Source organism: Tupaia chinensis, unplaced genomic scaffold (assembly GCF_000334495.1).
Source record: "Tupaia chinensis unplaced genomic scaffold, TupChi_1.0 Scaffold000099_1, whole genome shotgun sequence".
Classification (NCBI taxonomy): domain Eukaryota; kingdom Metazoa; phylum Chordata; class Mammalia; order Scandentia; family Tupaiidae; genus Tupaia; species Tupaia belangeri.
In genome coordinates this window covers 6,740,391-6,754,652 of record NW_006159563.1, presented here as the reverse complement: position 1 = coordinate 6,754,652, position 14,262 = coordinate 6,740,391, and the positions used below count along the sequence as shown (strand labels likewise).

At 38.6% G+C, this 14,262-nt stretch overlaps 1 protein-coding gene across 1 annotated transcript in view; it reads right to left on the bottom strand.

The window, feature by feature from the left end:
• Positions 1-14,262, bottom strand: part of AP3B1 (adaptor related protein complex 3 subunit beta 1) — a 276,448-nt gene that overhangs the window by 18,119 nt on the left and 244,067 nt on the right. The window contains exons 25-26 of the mRNA XM_006143530.3: positions 14,060-14,144; positions 1,628-1,725 (exon numbers count right to left, since the gene is read on the bottom strand). Coding sequence (XP_006143592.1) covers positions 1,628-1,725; positions 14,060-14,144 — 183 coding nt within the window. The remainder of the gene's footprint in view (positions 1-1,627; positions 1,726-14,059; positions 14,145-14,262) is intronic.

Here is a 14,262-nt window from a genome sequence, read left to right as displayed (position 1 = left end):
TTCTGCTCTATTAAACATAGCAAACAGCTGCCAGATTTATTCAGACAAATAATCAACAACCATAGACGTAAAATGGCAGAAGAAAAAGGAATTTTGGCAACAACTCCACAGAGGACCGCAGCTATTCTCCAAGTGCACCTCTCTTACGCACTTACGGTTCTGTATGGCTAGTCAGCGAAAAATCCCTCAGTCACAGCACGGCACAAAAACATCTCATCGAAATAGCAAGTATTCTAAACAGAAGCCAAGGGAGACAGAGGGCGTACGATAATCTGCTGTAGAGGTAGTTGAGCTGCACTAGAAAAGACCCCTTAGCATTAAGCGTGCCCAGCCTTATCCAGTCGCTTGCGTGCCACTCACCTGGGTTTGCTGAGCAGGTGTAAAGCAGAGAGGCAGGCTTTAGCCAGCAAAGGGTAAGAATAGCAAATAAAAGAATCAATTCAATGTGTCAACAGAAAAATAAGACCACAAAGATAATTTTCTTTATATATATCAACTTCCAAGAAAAGCAAATGCAAAGGTGGATCTAGTCATTCATTTTTATTACTTAAAAATAAGGTCTGGGGGGGAGATACTATTAATTTACAGTCTTATATAAGATTTTCTTTGTGGGATTCTTCTACAATGGATCTCTTTGATACTGTGAATTACAAAGGCTTAAAGCACAACAAAACTCTGGCACTACAATGATGAAGTGACAGGAAGGATGGCCCTCTCCTTAGGTGTGAGTATTTGAATGTGCTCCATATTTTCTAGAAGCTTGATAGATACAATTTAATAACCTTGAAATGAAGGGATCTTTGATAAAACCTTCCTGAGGGGAAAAAAAATTAACTTAGATTCCTACAAATCTGAAAAATTGCTGACCAAAGATAGTATTTAAATGTACCCTAATTTTATAAATGTTATCCTTAAACATATAAAAGCACACAGACATTTTCCCTTATTCATATTAAGAAAAAAAAAAAAGCTCCATGTTTTCATTAGAAGGCATGCTTGACTCTGGGCCAAGTATAAGATATTAATACTTGCTTTCTGCTGAAAAGATTTTCTGACTGGGTGCACATTTTCAAATGCTTTAGCTCTGACACATTCTGATAACAAACAGCATTTCTTTACTACAGCATTGGTCAAAAGAAAATAGAGTTATTTTAATGCTATAATTAGGATTTTATTTTAAAGTGTATGATACTCTAATGTGTGCAGGGGGGAAAAAAAAACTATACTAGTAAGGCAGAAAAAGAGTTCAGAAACAATTACAGAAGAAGAACATTCACAGCAGTAAGGACATTGGCAAGTCCCTGGTCCCTTGAATTTTCCCAAGTATAGAACGCATTCTCATTGACAAGCCCCAACTCTCAGAACTGAAAAGTGCAGAATCAGTTCAATCAATTTATCATTTTAAAGACATATTAATCAATTTTCAAGTATGCCAGGAATGTAGACAGATTTTTGACGTTACTGTCTAAGTGTAAAGCATTAATAAACAGTGGCGGATTACTGGCAGATTATGCACTGCATATGTTAATGGCTATGTGTATGCGTCACTTACTTTAGAGACAGGTCAGAAGAATGAGCACATATTATTTGGTATATAAGTTTTTAGGAAACTGGAGCAATCTCTTACCTTGCTCTTTTTTAAAATCTTTCTCTGACATGGCCACAGGTAAAAGCAGCTCTCCAACAGGTGGCTGAATATTCACATTGAAACAATCATCTTTGGTACTAAGGAGAAAACAATCAAAGCTCACTAAATATTTTTGATAAATACATGATCTTAATACTATATAGTTATGTCGATGCAATTAGAGTATATGCCAGCATATAAAGTATAGATATTCTTGGCTTATCTTATCACAGCTCAAAAGACTTGAACATTTTCAACACTATTTCACAGTAAAATGCATGTTAGAATTTTTTAAAAAAGAGAACTACAAAGTTATAGAAAATTATACCATTTGATATAAAAGTTTTAAAAATTATTAGCAAGTAGGAAAATACAACAGCAGAGACAATGAGATACCAGAGACTATAGGGCGGGTGGGGGGTTGGGGATACCGACAGCTGAAGGTGAGAGGGAAAGACACATGAAAAAAAAGAAAAGAACATGAAATGCACAAGAACGTTAAGTTGTGTACAGTAATATCTTTTGACTTGCTTGATATGCAATGCATTTATGCTTTGAGAAACTACACCCTTCTCTATTTTCTCCGACCTGCCAGGACTGTGGCACACATGCACATGTGCCTGGCTTGTTTTTCAAATTGCTGTGGCCAGGAATTGAACTGCAATCAGCCATGTGAGATTGGGTCTCCCAAACACTAGGCTGTGGAGCTAGTCTCTCCTTCTCCTCTGCCTCTTACCTTCTCTTTCTTCTTAATTGCCAGAGGGTGCTTGTGCTCACCAGAGAGAAAGAACATCCAATGGGGTGTGGTCACAACATAATCCTTTTTCTTTCATTTCTCTTTCTCATCAGGATTTTGGGCTTTCATACACATGCACCTGAGTCTGGCATGTTTTCCAAGCTACCAAGGATAGGATTTGAACTGTGGTCCAGCTGTGTGGGCTCCAGTTCCCAATGCGCGGAGCTTAACCACTATGTTATGGGGCTGGACATGATAACGTGCTTTCTTTAAAAAAAAAAATTCTACTGGGGGGATCAGCAGTTGGCATAATAGTTATGTTGCTGGATGCCCATGTAGTTGACCATGGTTCGAGTCCCGGACCCAGTGGCTTAAACTCACGCTGGGCGCATGTGCGTGTGTGCCCAAGATCCCAAGAGGAGAATGGAGGAGAAGGGATTGCAGTGTGGCCATCCCCCTGGGGCGGGGGTGATTTCTCACTTTCTGACTCTCTGTCTCTGTCTTTCTAGCGAGTGCACGCACACTATAGCAAAAATCTCTCTCTCAAAAAAAAAAAAATCCTACTAGGGCTGGCAGGTTGCATGGTGGTTAAAGGTGCTGGATTCCCACATGGCTGACTACAGTTTGAGTCCTGGACCTGGTGGCTTGCTTTCTCACTATTCCCCTCTCTCTCTGTCCCTCTGTGGTCAAATTAAAATAAAATAAATGAATAAATAAATTTTAAAAAGTTAAATAAAAATAATTCTTTAAATAAAGGCTACTATTTCTAATGACAGATTATGGAGAGTTTAAGAAAGTGAACCTTGTTTGTTATAGTACCAGATAGAAATACAATACTGATTACACTTATTTTATTTAAATCTTGTGACATCACTGTCAATAACAAATTACTAAAACTGTTTTAAAATATTGTTAGCGTACATGTTTAAAGTTAGGTTGATGAGTATTATCAGTTAGCAGTGTGTTTGGCTGCAAATAGGCAGAACATCCAACTCACAGTTTATTGAGAATTGGGCACTGATTGTTTAGAATACAAGAAGTCTTGGAATTACCAGTCAAAGCGTTGCCATCATCTTCGTGGTTATGAGGTGGCTGCTGCCTCTCCGTACCACTATTACTTTCCAACTGAGGAAGCATGATCATGGAGTGTGCTAATCAAGCCCTTTCCTTTTTTTTAAGTTCATTTCTTTTTCTGATGATAGCATGTGCACGCACACCTGGTATGTTTTCAAGAGGACCCAGAATCCAGACCTGCAGCTGGTCATGTGGCTGCCAGCACTGCAGTCTGTCACAGCTGGGCCACCAGCTTTTCCTCAGGAAAGCAAGAGCGTTTCTGAAAATCTACAGAGAGACTTCTACTTTGAGGTTAGGAGTGGGTCCCTGGTCTGTGGGGGGTGGCTAGGAAAGTGAGAATTATGGGTAAGAAATGCCAAACCTTAGGTTAAAAAACACCTCAAGGGTGGATTCGGGACAAATAATGTACTACAAAGAAAAGCTGTAAAATCCACTTTTGTTTAATGCTATTATGTATGATATTCTTGAAAGCTGCTTTGTATTTTTTCACATGTGAATTGTCTAAGATAAACCAATAAATCCAATTTATTTTTTAACTCAATAAAGACCTGCTGAATACAAATTTGATCCTATGTCGTATGACTATCTGGAGATTTAAGGCAAGTTAAGAGTGTCCCTTGAAGCTCATGAACCTAGAGGGAGAGAGGGACTGCATGTATGATGGAATGGTCAGCGTGACATTAGAGATACACGGGAAACACCGCGGTCCATGGAGGACTGTCTGACTCATCCTGCAGGAGTGAGATGAGGTAGGTTTTTCCCTAAAAGAAGGGAGAGGGCATTCTAGGCCTGTGTTTTGGGGACGGTGGGCGGCCTGGTGTGTCGGCAGAGGAAGCTGAACAGTGGGCAGGGGTATACTGCGAAGGGCATCTCGTAGAGCATGACCGTGCATCCCTGCTCTCCCAGGGCAGTCCAGGGCTTCTGTCCTGATGTGCCTCCTTCCACTCTCCACAGTGCCCTGATTTGTAGGTCAAGTATATGGATTCTGTACCCAAGACGGAGGGGTTTCAATGTTTTTTGAAACAGAGAGAAACTACTAGAGACTTTTGCCACAGGTAAGTAAATGACCTCATATTAGAATCTCTGGTGGTAGGGACCAGCAGTTGGCATGGTAGTTAAAGGTGCTGGATTCCCACATGGCTGACTATGGCTAGAGTCCTGGACCTGGGGGCTTGCTTTCTCACTTTGCCTTTTTCTTGCTCGCTCTGTCTCTCTCTGGTCGAATTAAAAATAATAATAGCAAATGGAATTAAATAGATAAATATTACCAAAAAAAAGAATCTCTGGTAGCAGTAGGATGCAGTAAAAGAGAAACAAAGGCAGGTGCATCAGAAGGGAATCTAATTTAATAGCCGATGCAAGATATTTTAGCATTTACTGTTGTACTGTAGTAAATCTCCTAACAGTGATCCCAAGAGTTAGCTTTTGTTAGCTCAAATTTATTGATAAGAAAACTGAAGAAAAGCTAAGCACCATGCCCCGGGTCACACAGCTGGTAAATGGTGGCACTAGGAGCCCCAGGAGTACCTGAGTCTGGTCTGCATGTGTCACACTATAGTATACCGTTCCATAGGGCAGGAACAGTGAGAGCAGGGACGACGGGATGTTTTATGGATAGTCTATAGTTAGAGGGAACAGACCTTGATGGAGGGCAGGAAGAGACTTTGAACCTTTTCTTAAAAAAATAATTATTTTATTTAACTTTATTTATTTATTTAAATTTGACCACAGAGGGACAGAGAGAGAGATTAGGCAGGAAAGCAAGCAGCCAGGTCCAGGACCCAAACTGCAGTCAGCCATATGGGAGCCCAGTGCTCTTAACCACCATGCCATTTGCCGGCCCCAACTTTGAACTTCTTTAAAAATTGTATTTCACTTTATTTATTCATTTATTTTAATTTGATCATAGAGGGACAGAGAGAGAGATTAGGCAGGAAAGCAAGCAGCCAGGTCCAGGACCCAAACTGCAGTCAGCCATATGGGAGCCCAGTGCTCTTAACCACCATGCCATTTGCCGGCCCCAACTTTGAACCTTTTAACGTGTACACTTGGGTGGATGACAACATATTGAAGAAGATAATTTCTCGAGCTCAGATAGTATGTTTATTATTTTTATAAATTTCTTATTCTTTTCTATTTATATGTTATTTACATTTTCTTTTATGGCCACTAAAAAAGTTTCAGGTTTTTCCCTCATATAGGTATTTATACTTCCTTTCTTTCCCTTACTTCCTATTTGTAGATCTGTTTATTTATTTTAGTTTTGCTATAGTGTGCTTTCCTGAGACAGAGAGAAGGAAAGTGAGAAGCCATTCTCCAGGGAAGATGGTCACACCATAGTCCCTTCTGCTCCATTCTCCCCTGAGGATTCTGGGCACACACACACGCAAGCCTGGCATGTTTCTCAAGTTGCCAGGTCTAGGACTCAAACTGCACGGATGGCCATTTAGACTTAACTTCCATACCACTTTTCTTTAAAAAAAAAAATTACCATAGGAAGTGTGTTCTGTCGTGTGCAAGTCTGAGAGAGGGAGAGGGAGACAGGGAGAGAGGGAGAGAGGGAGAGAAAGAGAATACCACCCTCACCACCACCATGGAAAATGATCGTGTCACGATCCCTGCTCCTGCATTTCTCTCTCCTTTCTGGATTTTGAGTATGCAAGTACACACGCCCAGAGTGCTTCTCAAACTGTAGGGGTTGAGTCTTGAACTGACCAGTCAGCCATGTGGGATCCAGCTGCCTTTACAACCACCCCACCACAGGCTGGACCTATACCATCTTTCAAAATCCAGTTTAAAGGGAACCAGCTATGTCACTGGATTCCCACATAGTTGACTGCAGTTCGCGTCCCGGACCCAGTGGCTTAGAACTCACGCCAGGCGCGTGTGTATGCGTGCCCAAGATCCTGAGAGGAGAATGGAGGAGAAGGGATTGCGGTGTGACCATCCCCCCTGGGGGGTGATTTCTCGCTTTCTGTCTCTCTGTCTCTCTCTGTCCCCCAAGCACACGCCCCCTATAGTGAAAACCTCTCAAAAAAAAAAAAAAATCCAGTTTAAAGAAAAGATTTTCTGTTGGTTCCAAGATGTTCTGGGTTGATAATTACACTGAATACAAATTATAATTCTGTCTCTCTCATTTTAGGATTTAAACTGCTTCTACTTGCCTTTCTGTATTGGTTAGAACTCCTATCATAATGTGAAATAAAGTGTTAAGGGTGGATACATTTGTTTTGCTTTTCACACTTAGAAGGGAAATTTTGGTTTAATATGTTCACCTGAGATCTGAATTTTTTTTTTTTTTTTTGCTACTTTTCTACTTTTATTCATGTGGGCATTGGTAACTTGTATGCTCTAGAAGTCATCTGAATTTACAGCCCCAAGGGATGTGCACATTCTGTGTGCTATATTTTTGGTAGTTCTGCTCTTTAAGTGAGAAAGAGAGAGAAAGAGAAAGGGAGAGAAATTTCCTACAGGGACTTGCTATGATCCTACCACACCCGCCTCCCAGTAAGCTGGGGTCAGGCATGTATCCCTATGCGGCATATCTGGGTTGGCCCAGGATCCAAACACAGGCCTTCATGCAGCTCCCTCCCTGCACAGCAGCACTGCCTGCGCCACTGCAGCGGGCCTGTCTGGGTCTGAATCCAGGGTGATGCTAGCCTTACAGAACATGGGAAGCTTTTCTTCTTTTCCCTTTGTTCTAGGAAAGTTTGAATAATACAGAGATGATCTTTTTCTGAAGTTCTGTTACAACTTACTCTCCTTTAGTATCTGTCTAGGAAAACATTCATTTACCCTAAACATTACAATTCCTTGCAATTTATTGAATAGATGATTTGTTTCATTGCTTTTCTCCTTTTCATTCAATCTTAAATGTTTTTTCCCCACATTTATCATGTTAGCCCATAGTTTTTCTGTTTTTTGTCACATCCTATAAATATGTTTTTAACATGTGTATTCTTTGTATTCAGAAAAGAAAGAATTCTTTGTAAACACATTTATCTTAGACTGACCTTGCTAACTGATTAAAATTATATGTGTATTCTTATCTATCCTTCCTCTTGCATTTGTCAATTTTTGATACATGTGTTAAAATATCCTACAATTATGGCTTTGTTAATTGCTTCTACCATTTATGTTAGTTTCTTCTTTATAAATTATACAGCTATGTGGTTTAAAGGTCTGTAACTGTTATATTTTCTTGGAGGACTGAAATCAACAAGAAAATTTTGGTTTATTATGTTCAACCAAAATGCTTTTTTGTTCTTTTTAGCACATCTATCTGATAAATACACACATGTACATTTCATCTTCTCTGGGTTAGTCTCTTTTTTAAAAAAAATATTTAATTTTATTTATTATTATTATTTTTTTATTTGCTGTAGGGTATGTGTGTTCACCAGAGACAGAGAGAGAAAGTGAGAAAGCAAACCACCAGGTGTGGGACTCAAACCATAGTTGGCCATGTGGCAGTCCAGCACTTTAACCACCATGCCACCTGCTGACCCAAGTGTCATTCTATTTTAGGTAAGGTTCTTACCTTATGTTTTATTTTATTTAAGAGAGAAGAGAGACAAATATCCTCAATGGGGGTCTCACTGAGCTGTGATTTCTCCCAGTCTTTCAGCCAGCCAGGATCACGGGCACATGTGGGCATGCCCAGCATATTAAGGTCAACCGGGGATCTAAACCTAGGCCTCCCATACAGCTCCAGTATTGCAGTATGTCCAAGTACCTCTGCCACTGCAGCTGGGCCTATGTAGGGTTCTTACAAATAGCATATATTGAATTTGTATTTTTATATAAGTGAACTTTAACTCACTGACATGAATTGTGAAAATTAGTATGTGTGGTAAAGTATAGCCTCTTCCAGACCTATTGTTTTGTTTTTTATTGCTTTTTATTTTATTGCTTTCGTTTATTCCTCCTGGGTTAAACAAATGCCTTTTTCTCTTTCTTTCTTTTACTTATTAATATTTTTTAATTTGCCAGAGGGCATGTGAACTTGTCAGAGAGAGATAGAAAGCCACGGCGGGAGGCGGGGGGTGGGGAGGGAAGGTAACCTGCAATGAGGCGTGGCCATGCCACAATATATTCTCCTTCGTTTCTCCATCTTACCAGAACTTGCAGCATGCAAGCACCTGTGGCCTGCATGTTTTTTAGGCTGCAAGGACTGGAATTTGCTCTGCATGGCTGGCCCTGTGAGATTTGGGTCCCATAAACTGCCAGGTCATGGGGTTGGCTCCAAACTGGTCAAGTTTTAATCACTCCGTTCCTCTTCCCTTTCGTTGTTTACAAGTTATAATACATTGTATTTTTTATTACTTTAGTGATTAACCTTAATATTTTAAACCATATTTATTCTTCTGTTGCCATCAATCAATCCTCTTGCCAAACACAAGAACCATATTATATCATCCCTTCTCATGCTTGTCCATGTTAAGATTTTGAATCCTTATTTTTATTTACTAAAGTTTTAAAGAAAAAGAAAGATCTTGGGTCCAGTTTATTATTTTTCCCCTAATTATTTCTACATATTGATAGATTTTACAGGTGGAAATTTTTTTTTTTGAGAGGTTTTTTTTTGTTTTGCTATAGGGTGCGTGCGCTCGCCACAGACAGAGAGAGACAGAGAGACAGAAAACGAGAAATCATTCCCCAGGGGGGATGGTCATGCCGCAATCCCTTCTCCTCCATTCTCCTCTTGGGATCTTGGGCACACACGCACACGCGCCTGGCATGAGTTCTAAGCCACTGGGTCCGGGACGCAAACCGTGGTCGACTACGTGGAAATCCAGCAACATAGCCATTACGCTAACTGCTGGTTCCCCAGGTGGAAATTTTTAATACTGCCTTTTGTAAGTCTACGTATTTTTCTGTCTCAGACCTAAAAAAAATTCTACTACAATATATCTTTCAGTAATCCTTTCAGAAAGGGTCTATAGTAGTAAACGGTTCATATAAGCTTTGCCTGTCCAAAAAGTGTCTATCTGGTCTCCTCAAAATTTTATAGGTCATGTCTTTTGTCTTCCTGGCCTCCAGAATTGATGAGAGTACTGATGAGAAATCTGATTCTGTTCTCATTCTTGTTCTTTCTTAGGTAAGCTGTTTTTCCTCCAGTCTGGAAGATTTTAGGGAAGTTTTCTCCTTACCAATTTCACCAGCATGTGAACTTTTTGATAGTCTTTCACATTCATCTTGTTCGGCCTTTGGTGGGCTTTTTCAATGAGAAGACTTGCTTTATTTCTTCTGTTTTAAAAAATGTTCTGTAACTTACTGTTTTAATTATTCATCCCCTCTTTTGTCCCTCTTCTTCCCTTCCATTTTTGGTATTAGATAAACGGATCCTTCTAACCTTCCTTTCCAGTTTGCCATCTCTTTGTTTTTCTGTCATCTATTATAATTGATTTTCTTGACCCTCTCTTCTAGAACAGTAAATCAGTATTCAGCTGTATCCATTTTACTATGCCTGCTGGATTACTTTTGGCATTATATTTTTAAATTTCTAAGAATACTTAAAAAAAAATTGCTACAGGGTGTATGAGCCCACTGGAGAAGAGAGAGAAAGAGAGAGAAATAGGGAAAGTGATAAAGTTCCCCTTAAAGAGATAGCCATGCTGCAATCACTTCTCCTCCATCTTCCTTTCGGGATCTTGGGTATGCATACTCACGTGCCTGGGGTGTTTTTTCAAGTCATTGGTACATGGCTTGAAACCATGTACCAATGTGGGATCCAGCTGCCTTAACCACTATGCTACCAGATGGCCCCACTTTTTACATTTTTTTAATTCCTCCTTTGTTTATAGCAAGCAGTATGATCTTCCTTTATAGGTATAGTGTTCTCTTCAATAAGATACTAGCTATACTTTTTAAAGACATCTTCTCTCTTTTTGAAACTGTCTACTTACTTTATAGTCAGTGGGTCTTTGTATTCATCCTGAACCTTCTCTTTCAAGTTGTTACTTTCACTCAAAAGTTTGGTCACCTAGGGCCAGCAGGTGGCATGGTGGTTAGAGAGCTGGACTCCCATATGACAAATGAGGTTTGAATCCTGGACTAGACAGTTTGGAAATCACACCAGGCATGCGTGTGAAGCCCCAAAACCCCAAGAAGAGAATGGACCGTGGTGTGGCCAGCCCCTCTTGGGGGGGGGGGGTGACTTCTCACTTTCTCTCTGTCCCTCTCTCTGGTGAGCACACATGCCATACAGCAAAAAAACAGAAAAAGAAAAAAAGAATTGATCACCCTAAGCTGTCCGTTTACTATATATTTATTTATTTATTTAAAACAGGTTTTTGCCATGCTGCAATCCCATCTCCTCCACTTTCCTCTTGGAAGTCTAGACATGTACGCACACAAGCCAAGCATGTTTTTCCAAGCTTCTGGATCCAGGACTTGAACTGCTCAGTTGGCCCTGAGGGATCCAGCAGCCTTTATCACCATGCCACCAGCTGGTCCTTGGTTCGATTTCTTTAGAATACTATTCTTAGGCCTCAAGTTAAATGTGTAGGTTGCTGGCTGCTAGGGCTAAGTTTGGATAACTAGGAGTCTAAAGTAGCCCTTTAATTCCCTCCTGACTGTTAAGACTCCTAACTTTTTTTTTTTACTTATTCACCGTGTGCTTGATATTCTGCCAGATTTGCTTTTAGCATTATAGAAGTTTCCTCCTATAAGTGTTTCGCTCTATGATGTTTCTTTTCTGTTATTGTTTATCTGTTCCCATTTGCTTTCTGACTGTCAATAATTCTTCCCAGCTTCTGGTCAGCTAATGGCATATTTTTCTTACTATTTTTTTGGTGCTCATTTTCTTTTGAGGAATGTATTTTACATTGTTTCAGTGAATTTTTGGACAAAAAGAAGGGTGGGTGCCAAGTGCTCAGTCCTTTACCTGAGCCCTGCTGCATGATTTTTCATGCTGGCTAATAAGTTCATATCTGCTGTTCATAAGGATGAGAATCTGTTTATACACAGTATCAACTTTCAAAGAGATATATTGAAGTATATTATAAACATTGTCAATCTCAATAAATTTAATCAAGAACTTAATTTGATGTCCATTTAAAATGCAAAGTAAAAAGGAGACATTAATGCTTATCAAGTACCCATATAACTATACAGCTATATATATATAATATTCCTATTTATACCTAGCTACAGATATAACTGCAATGCTGAACAATTAATCTAGAGCCTAAAGTAAGATCATTTTACCCTTGTTCTTTTTCTTCTAAAAAAAATAAAAAGGCACCTGAAAGGCTTATAATCCATGTTCTCAGCAATTCTGAAGGCTTCTTATCAAATATGCTCTTATTATCTATAATTTTATATATTGATTTATATAATGTAATTCAAGGAAGAAATTCAATATCAGGCATTCTTGCCTTTTTTTTCTTTTTTATTGAACTACCAAGACTAATACAGCACATCACTAAGCAAAAAGTGCTATTTACTATGCAAAAGGCACAGTCAGTGATTGGCATCTAAGACCAATTGATCTACCCATTACCACTATCTCCCTACCCCCACCAGGACTACGATGAAGCTATTGATTTAAACACTGTCGATCGGTTTCCATTTTCTGATTTTGGGCAGGCCAATTAAGAAAGTGAGTAATTGTGATTACACTGCTTCAGGATCAATTACATTTGATGCAAGACAAAGTGCTCTTTTTGGAACACACAAAATATAATTTTTGATCTAGCATGCTTTTGTGCTTCATAAAAATCTAAAATAAAGAACTAATTTAACCTTCACAATATAAAAAACATTAGCATAAAAGCCTGTAACAGCTAAGGCTATTTTCTATGTGAAATAAATTTATCAGTATTTTCCTAAAATGAGCTTAACAGAAATTAAGAAGGAGAGTTCATATATGCTCTCCACTGACAGGTGAAAATCAAGTGTTACCTGCCTATTTATCCCTAACGGGACTTAGCTCACTGTGAAAGACAAAATGCAAATCCGGTCCAATGAACTACAAAGGAAGCCTTTGTTATAAAAGTATATTTAAAAGGCCACACCTTATGTCACAGAAGATGATTCTTTATATAAATTGATTAGTAGAGAAATTCTTTTTTTTTTTTTAGTTCTTAATTTTAGTCTAACTTGGTACATGAGCTTTGTCATTGGGCTCACATTGTCCAAATCATTAAAATGAATATACCTCTGGTGTTGGAGGCAAATCTATTTAGAGTGATGTTACTCATAGTCTGGTGTTCTGTAATATTGATCTGTGTTGTTTGTCTAATAGAAAAATAATAAACAATTACTAGGCAATGTTGGGAAAAGTAATCAGTTTTTATATATCACTAATACAGCAGACCTCCCAAAACATAAAGGTGATGATCTGCATAAAATCAATGTGTTATGCTACATTGCTTATATTCATCATTACAGGTTCTCAGCAATAAAAGGTATAATATTGGGCCTGAATTACTGGGGAACTAAAAAGGTATATGAAAATGAAAGGCTAACTGTAGTTAGTCTATAAATTTATTTTTAAATGTCTATTTTCTAAACTTCAAGATTTTTAATCATAAATTCTGTGGTAAGCTTGCTAAAATTTAGGTAAGTCAAATGTATCAATTCTGTTTAGAATAAAAACAAAGTAACTTCAATTCAAAACAACAAATGTTCCCTATTCCAGAAAAATATAAAAGCAAAGAGTTAAAGATAATAACAAAACTGCACGACTATGGCTTTGTACTGATTTGTTAATATCCTCTGAGTTTCATCAGAAATGTATAAAACATGATTTAAAAACACTAAGAACATGAAAAATCAAATCCTAAAAAAGCCTTTTTGAATGATATTCAGCTATGAAACCTTTGCCAACTGTGTACATGTTCTCTTTTGATTGTCATCAAAAGTAGTAGGTAAATTAAACAAGGGGAAATGTATGGGTTTTAAGTGCTGACAGAATCAGCAATACTCCTCTTTTTTTTTAGAGGTTTTTGCTATAGGGCGCATGCGCTCGCCAGACAGACAGAGAGAGACAGAGAGACAGAAAGCAGGAAATCACCCCCCAGAGGGGGTGGCCATACTGCAATCTCTTCTCCTCCATTCTCCTCTCAGGATCTTGGGCACGCACACACACGTGTCCGGCATGAGTTTAAGCCACTGGGTCCGGGACGCGAACCGCGGTCGACTACGTGGGAGTCCAGCGACATAGCCAATACGCTAACTGCTGGTCCCAGCAATACTCCTCTTAAGAAGGTAACATGTATGATGTCTCAAAATATTCCTTCTCTGGGTATTCAACAATATTATTAAGTTTTACAATTCTCCTCAATTTTTCCCATGAATTCTCTTACGTAACTTCCAAAACTGTATAGTTAAGGTAAGTAAAAAATTATTTAGCAGTAGCTTCTTTCCATAACCAATGAAATATGAATTTTAATCTCATGGTAGACCATAATGGTCAGGTGTTTAACAAACTCTTAAAAATACAGTTACTACCCACAGTTTGTACAACTATTCCATGGCAGTTGAAATATTGTCAAAGAAAAACACATTTGTTTAAATGTTTTGTCTCTCACAGAAAAAAAGTTGTTGAGAGTCTAGCTTTTGATTCTCTATCCTTTACAGGTAATATAAAAAAACAGAAGAACAATTGAACTCACCACAACTGGAAACTGGCAGTCTGAGTAGAATCACAGAAGTCAATACCCATTGAAACAGTAATGGATCCCTCAGGCTCAAGAGAGTCTAGGAAATAAGATAATTTAGACATGAAAACACAGAGGATGTGAAAGAGGCAAACTAAACATTGAAAACTTACAAATTGTCATTTAGTTAAAATGGTCAAATTTAACACATGGCTTCT